The sequence below is a fragment of the Schistocerca serialis genome, chromosome 1, assembly GCF_023864345.2.
Source record: "Schistocerca serialis cubense isolate TAMUIC-IGC-003099 chromosome 1, iqSchSeri2.2, whole genome shotgun sequence".
Classification (NCBI taxonomy): Eukaryota; Metazoa; Arthropoda; class Insecta; order Orthoptera; family Acrididae; genus Schistocerca; species Schistocerca serialis.
In genome coordinates, this window is record NC_064638.1 from 846,670,200 (window position 1) to 846,687,076 (window position 16,877).

Genomic DNA, 16,877 nt, shown 5'->3' on the forward strand with positions numbered 1-16,877 from the left:
TAATGACCCCCACTTATGTTTTTGTACCTAGTATTTCCAAGATGTATGCTGCTCAAAAAACTAGTTTAGTTTTGGTTTGAATATTAAATGTATTTTGCACATTCTGAGTGAGGTGTATACAACATGATAGTAATACTTTTTATAGCTTCGATTTTTATCTTATATACAATTTTATGAGGTTACACAACATATCAGCACATTTGCAAAGGTGGGTCAAAATGTATTTTGGAAGTGTAGCCCTACCTGTAACTATAACATATATTAATATACTTCTCATAAAGACGCCAGATCTTCAACTAAATTTCACACAAATTTTGTTTAAGTGAAGTACAAGATATGTAAGACATATATATATAAACACAGATGATGTGACTTACCGAACGAAAGTGCTGGCAGGTCGATAGACATACAAACAAACACAAACATACACATGAAATTCAAGCTTTCGCAACAAACTGTTGCCTCATCAGGAAAGAGGGAAGGAGAGGGAAAGACGAAAGGATGTGGGTTTTAAGGGAGAGGGTAAGGAGTCATTCCAATCCCGGGAGCGGAAAGACTTACCTTAGGGGGAAAAGAGGACAGATATATACTCGCACACACACACATATCCATCCGCACATACACAGACACAAGCAGACATTTGCAAAGGCAAAGAGTTTGGGCAGAGATGTCAGTCGAGGCGGAAGTACAGAGGCAAAGATGTTGTTGAAAGACAGGTGAGGTATGAGCAGCAGCAAATTGAAATTAGCGGAGATTGAGGCCTGGCGGATAACGAGAAGAGAGGATATACTGAAGGGCAAGTTCCCATCTCCGGAGTTCTGACAGGTTGGTGTTAGTGGGAAGTATCCAGATAACCCGGACGGTGTAACACTGTGCCAAGATGTGCTGGCCGTGCACCAAGGCATGTTTAGCCACAGGGTGATCCTCATTACCAACAAACACTGTCTGCCTGTGTCCATTCATGCGAATGGACAGTTTGTTGCTGGTCATTCCCACATAGAAAGCTTCACAGTGTAGGCAGGTCAGTTGGTAAATCACATGGGTGCTTTCACACATGGCTCTGCCTTTCATCGTGTACACCTTCCGGGTTACAGGACTGGAGTAGGTGGTGGTGGGAGGGTGCATGGGACAGGTTTTACACCGGGGGCGGTTACAAGGGTAGGAGCCAGAGGGTAGGGAAGGTGGTTTGGGGATTTCATAGGGATGAACTAAGAGGTTACGAAGGTTAGGTGGACGGCAGAAAGACACTCTTGGTGGAGTGGGGAGGATTTCATGAAGGATGGATCTCATTTCAGGGCAGGATTTGAGGAAGTCGTATCCCTGCTGGAGAGCCACATTCAGAGTCTGATCCATTCCCGGAAAGTATCCTGTCACAAGTGGGGCACTTTTGGGGTTCTTCTGTGGGAGGTTCTGGGTTTGAGGAGATGAGAAAGTGGCTCTGGTTATTTGCTTCTGTACCAGGTCGGGAGGGTAGTTGCGGGATGCGAAAGCTGTTTTCAGGTTGTTGGTGTAATGGTTCAGGGATTCTGGACTGGAGCAGATTCGTTTGCCACGAAGACCTAGGCTGTAGGGAAGGGACCGTTTGATGTGGAATGGGTGGCAGCTGTCATAATGGAGGTACTGTTGCTTGTTGGTGGGTTTGATGTGGACGGACGTGTGAAGCTGGCCATTGGACAGGTGGAGGTCAACGTCAAGGAAAGTGGCATGGGATTTGGAGTAGGACCGGGTGAATCTGATGGAACCAAAGGAGTTGAGGTTGGAGAGGAAATTCTGGAGTTCTTCTTCACTGTGAGTCCAGATCATGAAGATGTCATCAATAAATCTGTACCAAACTTCGGGTTGGCAGGCCTTGGTAACCAAGAAGGCTTCCTCTAAGCGACCCATGAATAGGTTGGCGTACGAGGGGGCCATCCTGGTGCCCATGGCTGTTCCCTTTAATTGTTGGTAAGTCTGGCCTTCGAAAGTGAAGAAGTTGTCAGGATGAAGCTGGCTAAGGTAATGAGGAAAGAGGTTTTTGGTAGGGTGGCAGGTGATCGGCGTGAAAGGAAATGCTCCATCGCAGCGAGGCCCTGGATGTGCGGAATATTTGTGTATAAGGAAGTGGCATCAATGGTTACAAGGATGGTTTCTGGGGGTAACAGACTGGGTAGGGATTCCAGGCATTCGAGAAAGTGGTTGGTGTCTTTGATGAAGGATGGGAGACTGCATGTAATGGGTTGAAGGTGTTGATCTACGTAGGCAGAGATACGTTCTGTGGGGGCTTGGTAGCCAGCTACAATGGGACGGCCGGGATGATTGGGTTTGTGAATTTTAGGAAGAAGGTAGAAGGTAGGGGTGCGGGGTGTTGGTGGGGTCAGGAGGTTGATGGAGTCAGGTGAAAGGTTTTGTAGGGGGCCTAAGGTTCTGAGGATTCCTTGAAGCTCCGCCTGGACATCAGGAATGGGATTACCTTGGCAAACTTTGTATGTAGTGTTGTCTGAAAGCTGACGCAGTCCCTCAGCCACATACTCCCGACGATCAAGTACCACGGTCGTGGAACCCTTGTCCGCCGGAAGAATGACGACGGATCGGTGCATGGCCAGTACATCTTGGCACAGTGTTACACCGTCCGGGTTATCTGGATACTTCCCACTAACACCAACCTGTCCGAATCCCGGAGATGGGAACTTGCCCTTCAGTATATACTCTCTTCTCGTTATCCGCCAGGCCTCAATCTCCGCTAATTTCAATTTGCTGCCGCTCATACCTCACCTGTCTTTTAACAACATTTTTGCCTCTGTACTTCCGCCTCGACTGACATCTCTGCCCAAACTCTTTGCCTTTACAAATGTCTGCTTGTGTCTGTGTATGTGCGGATGGATATGTGTGTGTGTGCGAGTATATATCTGTCCTTTTTTCCCCCTAAGGTAAGTCTTTCCGCTCCCGGGATTGGAATGACTCCTTACCCTCTCCCTTAAAACCCACATCCTTTCGTCTTTCCCTCTCCTTCCCTCTTTCCTGATGAGGCAATAGTTTGCTGCGAAAGCTTGAATTTCGTGTGTATGTTTGTGTTTGTTTGTGTGTCTATCGACCTGCCAGCACTTTCGTTCGGTAAGTCACATCATCTGTGTTTTTACATATATTTTTCCCACATGGAATGTTTCCCTCTATTTTTTATATATATATATATATATATATATATAAAAAATAAAAAAAATAGAGGGAAACATTCCACGTGGGAAAAATATATGTAAAAACACAGATGATGTGTGTGTGTGTATATATATATATATATATATATATATATATATATATATATATACACACACACACACACACACACACACACACACACACACACACACACACACACAAAGATGATGTGAATTAACAAACAAAAGCGCTGGCAGGTCGATAGACACACAAACACAAACATACACACAAAATTCAAGCTTTCATCAGGAAAGAGGGACGGGAAAGCGCTGGTAGATATACACAATAAAAAAACACAAACACACACACAAAATTTCAAGCTCCCGGGATTGGAATGACTCCTTACCTTCTCCCTTAAAACCCACATCCTTTCGTCTTTCCCTCTCCTTCCCTCTTTCCTGACGAAGCAACCTTTGGTTGTGAAAGCTTGAAATTTTGTGTTTGTGTTTTTTTTATTGTGTCTATCTACCAGTGCTTTCCTGTTTGGTAAGAGGGAAGGAGAGGGAAAGACAAAGGAATGTGGGTTTTAAGGGAATCTTTGTTTTTAATATATATACACCAATCAAAAGCGTTGGTATGTTGATAGACACACAAATAATATTTTTTAGGGTGAAGGCATGTTTGCAGAGGGAATGTAAATAAAACTTAATGGGGTCGTTGTGGGGATGTTGTGAGGGTGACATGTTATTAGAAGGTGGAAAGTGTAACATGAGGCTGAAATGAAAATGAAAATAAAAATATGTAGGGAGAGATAAAGGTGAACTAAAAAGCAACTGGATATATTTGAATGTTTCCCTCTATTATATAAACAAAGATGATGTGACTTACCAAACGAAAGCGCTGGCAGGTCGATAGACACACAGGTATACACTCGCACACACACACATATCCATCCACCCTTGTGTGTATATGTGAGGATGGATATGTGTGTGTGCGCGAGTGTATACCTGTCCTTTTTTCCCCCTAAGGTAAGTCTTTCCGCTCCCGGGATTGGAATGACTCCTCACCCTCTCCCTTAAAACCCACATCCTTTTGTCTTTCCCTCTCCTTCCCTCTTTCCTGATGAAGCAACCGTGGGTTGCGAAAGCTTGAAATTTGTGTGTGTGCTTGTGTTTGTTATTGTTTCTGTCAACGTACCAACGCTTTCATTTGGTAAGTTACAGAAACTTTATATATATAGACTCAAGGTCAAACACAAAATGATCACAGGAAAAGTATCCATGAAAAAAAGGAAGCCTAAAACCACGTTAATGAAGACAGTGCAGAAGAAAGCAAATGGCAAACATAAATGCAAATGAAATGAAAATTTTTGATTGATCCACAAAGGAGTGTACAGAATACATGTAATGGTTAATCACTGGGACTGACACTGTAAAGTGAAAAATTTCCATTGACACACAAGTTCCATGAGAAACCTGTATCTCATCTTGAGATGACTGTATTTGTTAAATGAAGTTTCATGTTGAAAAATTGGAGAGCTTCAGTTTGAATAAGAGGATTGCAACTGAATGTGAGCATAAAGATGAATTATTAAAGAAACACTTCACTATTATACAAGAACTACAGTTCAGAACTTTCATTTTAATCAGCTGAGTTTTCAGGTTACCAGCCCATTTTCTAGTGTTGTATACCAAAAGCAGGTCATGTAAAATAAGAAGTTGTGAAAAATTATGTTTTCTTGTGTAATAATTATGGTGCATTATCAAGAAGTCAGGTCAGCTCATTACAAAGACTTTATGCACAAGAAAGTGATTTACAGTGGGATGATTAACAGCTGTCAGATACTCAAATAGTTTCTGCATGATTTAATTTCCCAATTACTGCTTCTAACTCTTTCTTCATCTTATTTTATTCCATACCATACAAAACAAAAATCTCCAGGTTAGTATAGACTCGGTATCTTTAACTTCTTAAAGTGCTTCTGCAGGCCTAAGCACTAAACTTACTGTTTATAAGTAAGGTCCCTTATTTAAACATTAGTCATACGTGTCACTTTCATTTCCAATTCATCATAATGGCTGTAGGCATGTAATTTTGAGTAATAGTAATTAATAAATATATGCAGCACTATATACTTGCATATAAAAACATTCACATAACTTATAATACATGGTGATTGAATAGTACTTACTTATCTCTGGTGGGCTGGTACAAAATGTAAAAGGATCGCCTGTGAGTGGTGGTGGACATGAGCAGCTTGGCACATGAAGGATAACATGGCATTCAGCACTAACTCCACATGATCCAGGGCAAGGATCCCTACATCGTTGACCAATACAAGCTTGCTGTGGACTGCAGTCACCGTTGGATAAACATTCGGGACGACACAGTGGTGGGGTGCCAATATAACCATCCAAACAAGAACACAATGGACTTAAACCATCAACTGATACCTGGCAGACTGAATTAGGCCCACATGGTGAAGGCTGACATGGTGTAATTGGTTTTGGCTGTGGTGGTGTTGAAATAACTGAAAAAAAAATTATTGTAATGAAATGGGAAAAATGTTATAAAAGTAATTATGGGAACAAATACATGAGTTGCTATATGAGATTTTACTCATTTGAAATTAATGTTCTCACATACAAACAAGCACTTTGAAATATATTTTTGTTGTTGCCCAAATGTGTTCTCCTTATTATTGGTATCAGATTGTGGTAGTGAAGTCTATCCATTAATATAAACATAGTACAGACAAAAAAATAAAATTCTGCTGGCAGAACACCTTGCAGAATGTGTGTAAGTTTTTGTAGACCAGCTATGACAAGTAATTCCAGTCATTCATTTACATTTGAAAACAACAAAAACTGAGCTATATCTGAAGAATAAATTATATAAATAAAAAAATTTTAAAAAAATATTGAAGTACAACAAGGTCACCAGTAGCAGTAATTTTAGACTTCATTACATCAGATGTAAACATTAAATATGTACATATTTACTCCTTGGTGATAATACTTACTTATTGAGGAGCACCTGGTGAAGGGATCTCCAGAATAGCCTGCAGCGCAAGAGCAGATTGGGTTGTGGTTGACAACATGGCAATGGGCATTGATACCACATGTACCAGGACAAGGATCTATACAGTGTTGATTGAGGCAAGCCTTTGTTAATGCACAGTCTGAGCTGACAGTGCACTCTGGATGACATGATGGTGGTACACCCAGAAAACCGAGCACACATGAACAGACAGCCTGTCCATTGATTTCCCGGCAGACTGCATTAGGACCACAAGGTGATGGACTGCATGGTTGCCTTTCTATAGGAGCTGAAATGATACATCACATCAAGATATATGTAAAACATACAGTGTTTTTTTATTGAACTACGAAACTAAACCTTTTGCAAATGTTTTGGAACAAATATAATACAAATTAAATACTTCTAAACCTATGTTTGCTGATAAAATATATTTGATCTGATAGTTTTGTTGGTGCTTAACATCATTCTTATGTTGCACTCAGGGGATGGATTCATCTGTGTGATACTGACAGCTACAGTTCATTTTTTTATCCTGACAATTCATTTTTACTTACAGACAGTGTCTCATTCTTCATACTTCCTAAAACTTTATTACTCTCCCCCAGTTATAATGATCTTTTATGGTTTCTTGCAGGTATGTGGAATATTATGACACTATATTTTCTAACTTTATGACTGTTCTGCAACACTTCATCCTTTTTTGGTGGTTGCAATATTCCTCTTAATACCCATTCAAATTTTAAAAACCAACAGTCTGATTACAGAGACCACATATGTGTAAGTTGTGGACATATGAATGTGTGCGTGTGTGTGTTCCTAAACCTGGAGTAAGACTTAGTCTTATAACTTTGTCTACTTCTAAATGTGCCTGTCTGTTTCTCAGTATCTCCTCTATGTGGAGTAGCAATCTATCCTAGTTCATATTGTAGTTCTTTATATCTGACAGCTTAAAAACTGAATAATTATCATGTATTTAGGCTGTTTGCTGTGGTTAACAAGCACAAGACTCTAATAAGAAACAGATATTATTATACATTTTTTGGCATTTACTCCTGTTACCACAATAATTAATGCCAAAATCCTTTACATTTATAAAGAAAGTTCTTTTTCACATTTGTCACAAACTTTTAATAACTACATTATTGTTTTTTTAAACATAAATAGTAATAAAAATTAGATTTACTTTAAAATTACCTTCTACTTGGCGGCAGTAAACAAATGGATTGCCTGAGAGCCCCTCAGGGCAACTGCATGTAGGCACATGATTTATGACTTCACATTGAGCATTTTGTCCACAGGTTCCTGGGCAAGGGTCAGTACACTTATTCCTAATGCAAGCCTGTTTCCTTTCACAGTCAGTGCTGAGGACACACTCTGGACGACACCCTGCATATGGGTCACCTTGGTATTCAGGCAGGCAAGTACAAACACCTTCATGGCACTGAGCATTGGAGCCACAAGGAGAAGGTTTACAAGCATCTGATGGTACGGGTGCAGGTACTGTAATACATAACATATTTTTATCAGACAATCACTAAAATTAATCAACCCTCATTTCAGTTTAATAGTCAAGTAACCGACAAATCAATATCCCTATTACCTGCTGTTGGTTTTGGGTAGCACTGAAAGAATGGATCCCCTGTGTAGCCTGGCAAACAACTGCAGACAGGTGTGTGGTTGATAACAGCACAATCAGCACTGACACCACAAGAACCTGGACAAGGATCTCGGCATTTCTCCCGTAGACAGGCACGATTATGTGGACAGTCTGTGTTGACAGAGCATTCTGGTCGACAATTTGGTGGTGTACCAAAGTAATCTCTGATGCAGGAACAAGATGGAACTCCTCCAATGTCCCGACATTGTGAATATGGGCCACAAGGTGATGGGAGACATGGATCAATGTGCAAAGGAGGGGAAGTAGGTTCAGATGGCAGAGCTGAAAAATGAAAATAATTTTGTCAGCCAACATTCTAAGACAACCTTAGAGAAGTTGTAAGTTGCAAAAAGAGTTTATGCAATAAATAAAATTAAATAGTTCATTGTCTGGAGCAAGTATTTAGATGTGATGATACCAACATTTTTGACAGAATGCTGCTTATTATTGAAACAATCATTCTTAGGAATGGAGCATATCCCTGATAATGAAATCTCAGAAGAATGTGGACTGACCACCAGGAACTGTCTGTAGACACACTTGGACCAGTAATGAACAGAGCAAACTTCTGGCCCAGAAATACAGTTTAGCTGTACTCTGAGAGATAATTTTAGTGTATTAATTTATCTTAGTGTAAAAATTATAAACTTACTTGGTATTGAATAGCATCTCGTGAATGGATCGCCAGTATAACCAACATTGCATGAACATATTGGGCTGTGGTTAATAACTTCACACCGAGAGTTGAGCCCACAAGTTCCTGGACAAGGATCAATACACTTGAGATTGTTACATGCTCTGTTCTGTGCACACTCTGCACTGACAGTACACTCTGGGCGACATCCAGGTGGTGATCCAATGAAGCCAGGTTGACATGAGCATACTGCCTGCTCATTAGCAACGCGACATGTGCTATAAGGACCACATGGACTCGGAGAACATGGGTTTACATGCTCAGTTACTGTTGCTAAAAGACAATATAAATAAAATATAACTAAGTTTATTGGCATTAATCATTAAATTATACACAAATTTTAATATAACATGAAACATAAATTATAACTACCACAGCAAAATATCTAGCAGCTAATGAAACAAGAATATTTTTTAGTTCCTTAGGCACTCAGATAGACATAGAAACACAATGCAGTCATGCACATTTTCAAAGATGTGATTCTCTCTTATACAAGGCTAAAGCACATCTATGTAATACAAGAAAAATAAATAAATAAATAAAAAAAACCACAGAACTTACGTTCTTGAGAAATGCTGCAGTATCTAAATGGATCTCCAGTAAACTTTGGCAAGCAATAACAAGATGGTATGTGATTAATAACTTGGCACTGAGCATTCTGGCCACATGTTCCAGGACATGGATCTTGGCACTTATTTCTGATGCAAGCCTTTGTTGCAGTACAATCAGTGTTCAGTATACATTCTGGCCGGCAGCCTTCGTATGGGTTGCCAACATAGTCTGGCAGACAAGAACAGGAACCAGCACCATTCTGTTCCCTGCATATAGCATTTGCACCACATGGCGATGGTATGCAGGGGCTTGTCATGTCAGCTGGTCTAGGAACTGAAACTGATATATATTTTTTCTTTTGTTACAACTTAGCAGATACTACAAGTTACTGTGTTCTTCCAATGAATACAAACATTTTATACATACCCTCAGGAATAACGCAGTGTTGGAAAGGATCTCCTGAATATCCTGGAAGACAAGCACAGTTTGGTGTGTGACTCACAACTCGGCATTCAGCATTTGTTCCACAAGATCCCGGGCACGGATCTTTGCATTTCTGACCTATACATGCTAAATTACTTGCACATTCACCGTTACTAACACATTCAGGTCTACAGTTTGGAGGAGTTCCTTTGTATTCAGGTAGACAACTGCATGTTGGGCTTTCTCCAACAACTTGACACTGAGAATATGGTCCACATGGTGATGGCTGACAGAGATCTTTTGATATTTGTGGTTTGATCTCTGCTGCAAATGGAGAACATTAATGGTGAGTATACTAAGTATAATTTTTTTTTCTATCCAACAAATATAAGGGTAGAGAGTGACTATCTTACCTTTTGGTTGACATCTGACAAATGGATCACCAGTGTAGCGAGGTGGACAGCTACATATTGGATTATGATTCACTACTTCACAGCGTGCTCCTATCCCACATGTACCTGGGCAGGGATTCCTGCATTTTTGATTACTGCATGCTTCGCTCTGGCCACAGTCAGAGCTAAGTATGCACTCAGGTCTGCATGCTGGAGGGCTTCCCAAGTAGCCAGGTACACATGAGCACACAGCCTGACCATTGATCTCTTGACAACGACTGTTAGGTCCGCATGGAGATGGGTTGCACGGTTGTGTCACCGGTGGCTCTGTGATGAGGCAGTACATATTAACAGACAACATACGGACTTAATGTTAACTGGAGGAGTTAAAACAGAGAACAGAAATGGTGCATTTAATCTTTTGGATCATACTTACGTGGAATAGGTCTACACTGAATAAAAGCATTGCCAGATGTGCCCTCTGGGCAACTGCATATTGGAATGTGATTAACAACATCACATTGGGCATCTTGACCGCAAGTTCCTGGACATGGATCCACACATTTATTCCTTATACATGCCTTCGTCCTATCACAGTCATCACTGAAGATGCATTCTGGGCGACAACCTACATAAGGATCTCCTTGGTACTCTGGCAGACAATTGCATATACCATCATTGCATTCAGCATTTGGTCCACAGGGAGAGGGGTGGCATGGATCAACAGGCTTAGGTCCTGGTTCTGAAAATAAAGGCATATATCTACACATGAACCAAAATTTATTGAAAGCTGTGCTAATTCATATATTTAAGTGGCAAATGAAGGTAGTATTACAACTACCTCAAAAATTTTTGAAAAAGAACATGACTTACCTGAAACTGGAGCAGCATTACAGCTGGTAAATGGATCACCTGTGAAACCTTCGGGGCATGTACACACTGGTGTGTGGTTGACAACAGAGCAGAGAGCCCCTGCACCACAGGAACCAGGGCAGGGATCGCGACACTTTTCACGCAAACATGCAAGACTGCTTGTGCAATCTGCATTGATGGCACACTCCGGACGACAACCTGGTGGCACTCCCATGTAACCAATAATGCATGAACATGATGGTGTATCACCCACAGCTTGGCACACTGAGTGTGGCCCACATGGTGATGGAAGACAAGGGTTCACTGGCCTTGATGGTGGTTCTGAAATAGCTAAAAGAAAAACATTAACTGTAATGACTGTAGAGATATAAAACTTTTAACAATGAAATAAATATAATCTGCTCCATATATGTGTGATAAACCCTTTAATATACTGATTTTTTTGCAAATTATGTTCCAAAAAATAGTATTTTTTATTATCGAAAAAGTCCTTTAATGAATGAAATTACATACAAACACATAAAGATAATTTAAAACTCAAAACAATGAGTTACAAATTTTTGAAAATAACCTTTAATAAAACCTTAAGCATACTTGTGCACTGGACCCTGATTAAGGTATCCTGAAACTTAAAGTCATCTTTTTTTTAAAAAATTTCTATGTAGATATTAAGTTGAACCATGTATCTGTCAATGATTTCCTATGAACAGAAATTTTGGAGGAGCTGACATAGCACAGGAGACATATTTATCTTGTACCACTGGCGAGTACATGTCAGTGATCCAATGAACAGTCATCATTTTATCTCCAATGAAGCAATATCACATTCTTCTTCACTTTCTGATTTGCTAAATTAAATGTCAAAAGGTTGGGTTGGGTTGTTTTGGGGGAAGAGACCAAACAGCGAGGTCATCGGTCTCATCGGATTAGGGAAGGATGGGGAAGGAAGTCGGCCGTGCCCTTTCAAAGGAACCATCCTGGCATTTGCCTGGAGCAATTTGAGGGAAATCACAGAAAACATAAATCAAGATGACCGGACACAGGATTGAACCGTCGTCCTCCCGAATGCGAGTCCAATGTGCTAACCACTGCGCCATCTCGCTCGGTTAAATGTCAGACTCAGGATCACTATAGCCATCCATTTTTGAAAGCACTGCCTAAACAACAATACAGGATAGAAGCTGAAAGTGCATATTTTATTATCAAATACCCAAAACTGAACACAGTTATTGTTATATCTAGTTGCAACCATCTCAACTAGACCATAGGAGTTGATCCTCTCTAGTGGCTGAACACTTAACTGTCAGTGCTGAAATGGGTATAAATGAGATTTTATTTTTTTGAAAGCCTGTTATTAAGTTGGCTGAGTATACCTGAAATTTTAAATTTTTATAAAAATAATAAAAACAAGGTAACTTGGGCCTTTATGTTAAGGGGCTAATGATGAAATTGGCCTTCAATTTAGAATAGACAATGGACAGCCAGGCAGCAACAGCTGCAGAGACACATGCAGTAATAGGGAAGTAACCTATTTCGTGACATTCTACAAGTTCCTAACCAGTAGCAAATTGTATAGTTTCATCTGTGTGCTTTCATAGTTTAGTTTCTTGCATTTCCTTGTGTCAATTTAATATTTGATAAACACAGTTCTTGTGTTTTTATTTCTTTTGGAAAATAAACTGATTTTGTTACCTATTACAAGTTCCTAATCACGAGGCAAATTATTTAGTCTCACCTGAGTGCTTTGGTAGTTCAGTTTTTTAATCTATGCATGTTAATCTAATTAGTTAGACACAATTCTTGCATTTTCAGTAGAGTTCAGTAGTTCATGTCAACAGTCCTTCGTTTGTCTGTGTAGTGTAGATCTCCACGGTCCTTAGTATGGATAGGGTCAGATGGTTCTGCAACTATGCACACTGCAGATTCCTGACTTGCGCCATAGGGTGGTGGCGTTTTGGGTTCTGCTAAATAGGTCAGGAGTCCACTACACACAGAAGATGGCTCCATGGGTAGCAGGGGCTCTGTGGGATGGACTGGGCAGTTTTTTAAGTTAGAGAGTCTCGGGGAAACACAAAAAGGGTTTCAGTCTCGAAGGGTGTAGGTCGAACACAGGAAGACTGTAGAACCAGGAACCATCAGTATAAGAGTTGTAAATTGTCATAGCTGTGTTGGGCAAGTGCCAGAGCTCCAAGTACTACTCAAAAGCACTGTCTATAAAATCGTTATGGGCAATGAAAGCTTGATAAGGCTGGATATAAGTTCAGCTGAAATTTTTGCGAAGGACCTAACGGTGTTCAGAAAGTTAAACACAGTTGTTGGTGGTGTGTTTTTTGCTGTTAGAAGTAGCTATTTTGAGCAAAATTGAAGTAGGTAGTTCCTGTAAGATAGTATGGGTAAAGGTCTTTCTTGGAAACCAGAATAAAATAATAACTGGATCCTTTTACCGACTTCCCAACTCAGATGACACAATTGCTGAAAGAAAATTGAATCCAATTTCAATCATTTACACGACTCATACAATTATAGTTGGTAGTGACTTCAATTAACCTTGATTTGTTGGAGAAAATACATGCATAAAATATCATCCGAGCATTCTTTGGATATTATTTCATGCAGTTAGTTCATGAGTCCACTTGAATAGTAAATGGCTGTGAAAACACACTTGATCTCTTAGCAACAAATAATCCTGAGCTAATAACGAGCATCAATATGGATGCAGGGATTAGTGAACACAGGGTTGTAATGGCGAGGTTGAATACTGTAACTCCAAAATCTTCCAAAAATAAAAGAAAAACATACCGATTGAAAAAAGCAGATAAAAATTCACTTGATGTCTTCCTGAGAGACGATCTCCACTCCTTCCATATTAACAACATAAGTGTAGACCAGATGTGGCTTGAATTCAAAGAAATAGTATTGACAGCAATTGAGAGACTTATACCAAATAAATTAACAAATGATGGAGCTGATCCACCTTGGTACACAAAATGGGTTGGAACACTGTTGCAGAAGCAAAGAAAAAAGCATGTCAAATTTAAGCAAATTAATATCTTCAAGATTGGCTATCTTTTACAGAAGCTCAAAATTTAGTGCGGGCATCAATGCGAGATGCTTATAATAATTTCCGCAGCGAAACTTTGTCTTGAAAACTGGCAGAAATCCAAAGAGATTCTGGTCATATGTGAAATACGCTAGTGGCAAGACACAGTCAATGCCTAGGCGACAGCAATGGGAATACTATCGGTGACAGTGCTGCCAAAGCAGAATTACTAAACACAGCCTTCTGAAATTCCTTGACGAAAGAAGACAAAGTAAATTTGAGTCAAGAACAGCTGGCAACATGAGTACCTTAGAAGTGGATATCCTCAGAGTAGTGAACTAACTCAAATTACTTAATAAAAGCAAGTATTCTGGTCCAGACTGTATATCAATTAGGTTTCTTTCAGTGGATGCTGATGCAATAGCTCCATACTAACACATCATATACAACCACTCGCTCGATGAAAGATCCATACCCAAAGGGTGGAAAGTTGCACAAATCACACCAATATTCAAGAAAGGTGGTAGGAGTAATCCACTAAATTACAGGCTCATATCATTAACTTCGATATAGAGCAGAATTTTGGAACATATATTGTGTGCGAACATTATGAATTAACTTGTAGAGAATGGTCTACTGACACACAGTCAACATGGATTTAGAAAATGTCATTCTTGTGAAACTCAGCTAGCTCTTTACTCACATAAACTGTTGAATGCTATTGACAGGGGATTTTAAATTGCCCTTCTGTATTTCTAGATTTCCAGAAGGCTTTTGACACTGAACATCACAAGTGGCTTGTAGTCAAACTGCATACTTATGGAATATCATCTCTGTTATGTGACTGGATTTGTGATTACCTGTCAGAGAGGTCACAGTTTGTAGTGATTGATGGAAAGTCTTCAAGTAAAACAGAAATGATTTCTGACATTCCCCGAGGTAGTGTTACAGGCTCTCTGGTGTTCCTTATTGATACAAATGATTCAGGAGACAATCTGAGCAGCCATCTTAGTTTGTTTGCCGATGATGTTGTCACATATTGTCTCGTAAAGTCTTCAGAAGATCAAAACAAATTGCAAAACAATTTAGAAAAGATATCTGTATGGTGTGAAAATTGGCAGTTGACCCTAAGTAATGAAAAGTGTGAGGTAATCACATGAGTGCTAAAAGGAATGCATTAAGCTTTGGTTACATGATAAATCAGTCAAATCTAAAGGCTGTAAATTTGACTAAATATCTAGAAGTTACAATTATGAACAACTTAAATTGGAAAGAACACATAGAAAATGTTGTGGGGAAGCCGAACCAAAGACTGCATCTTATTGGCAGAAAATTTAGAAAATGCAACAGATCTACTAAAGAGACTGACTATGCTACGCTTGTCTGTTCTCTTTTGGAGTACTGCTGCATAGTGTGGGATCCTTACCAGACAGTATTGACAGAGTAAATTGAGAAAGTTCAAAGAATGACAGCACGTTTTGTATTATCGAGAAATAGGGGACAGAGTGTGTCACTGACATGATACAGGATTTGGTGTGGACATCGTGCCAACAAAGGCATTTTTTGTTGCAGCAGAATCTTCTCGTGAAATTTCAATCATCAACTTTCTCCTCTGAATGTGAAAATATTTTGTTAATGCTGACCTACATACAGAGAAGCCATCATCGTAATAAAATAAGGGAAATCAGAGCCTCCACGGAAAGATACAGGTGTTCACTTTCTCCAAGCACTGTTCTAGATTGGAATAATAGTGAATTATTGTGAAGGTGGTTCTAAGAAACCTTCTGCCAAGCACTTAAGTGTGATTTGCAGATTATCCATGTAGATGTAATGCAGACTTTCACAGTAATCTTTTATGTTGCAAGAAGTAATACCTGGAAGCACATTTAGTATTGTTCTTGAAGTTTGTTATATTTGTAAATGATCTAAGCGACCTTGCACAAGAAGTAAGGCTGCCTTCGAACAAAATTATGATTTTTATAAATAAGTGAAAACGATTTGTGGTTTGAAAAGAGTAGATACAAACCAAACTGAAGTTCAAGAGGCATTTGAGAGAGACATTGACAGATGGTATCATTAAACTCTATGTTTCCTAAACAACATTCAGTGTGTCACAATACACTAACTGTCCTGAAGAAAATATTGCCAATTCGAAATGAAAGTAATCTGCTTCTGACGTTCTCTCTGTGCCATAGAATATACTGACAAACGCATAAGATATTCTGGTGTGCAGAATATGCTGTCACCAGTTGATTCTATCTTTTGACAAAAGCCAGTTTTTTTATTTGCTTTAATTAACATTCAATGAGAAAGGTTGCAATACTGTTAATAATAATTTATTACAAATTCTTTAAAGCAGGCAGCTGCTACAAGAACAAAACCAAAAGGTGCATATGATATACAGAAAAATATCTGGATTTTTTTTTTCTTTGTGCAGTCTCATAACTATAAAATGTACCAGTTATTTCTATAAATTTACAGACAGGTTTCTGTGAGAGCTTCACACTAGTGCTCCCCATTAGATAAAAAATAACACATAAAGTGAGATTATTTTGTTTACAATCAGTTACAAATGAGCAAAAAGAACTATGCAGTGTTCAATTATGGCTGTATATGAAATTTACACTGGAATTTTTGCTTTAGCTATGAGTGGATATTTTACTGTGAACTGTATTTCTGTATGTGCAGTCAGATATGCTGGTTGGAAAAATATGATGAAATAACAAAAGTGAGTACGCTGTTGAAACACTTACGAGGGAGAGCATAGCATCTGGTGAAGGGGTCTCCAGTGTGCCCAGCCTGGCAACTACAGATAGGGCTGTGATTGATGACCTCACATCGTGCACTGAGGCCACATGTTCCACGGCAAGGATCGACACATTTGTTGTTGACACAGGCTTTATCACGTGGGCACTCAGCACTTACAACACACTCAGGCCTACAACCTGGTGGTACACCCATATAGCCTGCTTGACAAGAGCACACAGCCTGCTGGTTTGCTATGCGGCACACACTGTTTGGACCACAGGGTGACGGTTGACAAGGGTCCCTTGGCGGAGTTTCCACACCTGA

The 16,877-nt window shown here is 39.6% G+C and overlaps 1 protein-coding gene across 1 annotated transcript in view; it reads right to left on the bottom strand.

Moving 5' to 3' along the window:
* Positions 1–16,877, bottom strand: part of LOC126439847 (uncharacterized) — a 604,845-nt gene that overhangs the window by 58,509 nt on the left and 529,459 nt on the right. The window contains 11 exon segments of the mRNA XM_050090598.1: positions 5,324–5,662; positions 6,155–6,460; positions 7,369–7,674; positions 7,775–8,113; positions 8,484–8,798; positions 9,087–9,416; positions 9,504–9,824; positions 9,914–10,219; positions 10,329–10,634; positions 10,766–11,095; positions 16,559–16,873. Coding sequence (XP_049946555.1) covers positions 5,324–5,662; positions 6,155–6,460; positions 7,369–7,674; positions 7,775–8,113; positions 8,484–8,798; positions 9,087–9,416; positions 9,504–9,824; positions 9,914–10,219; positions 10,329–10,634; positions 10,766–11,095; positions 16,559–16,873 — 3,513 coding nt within the window.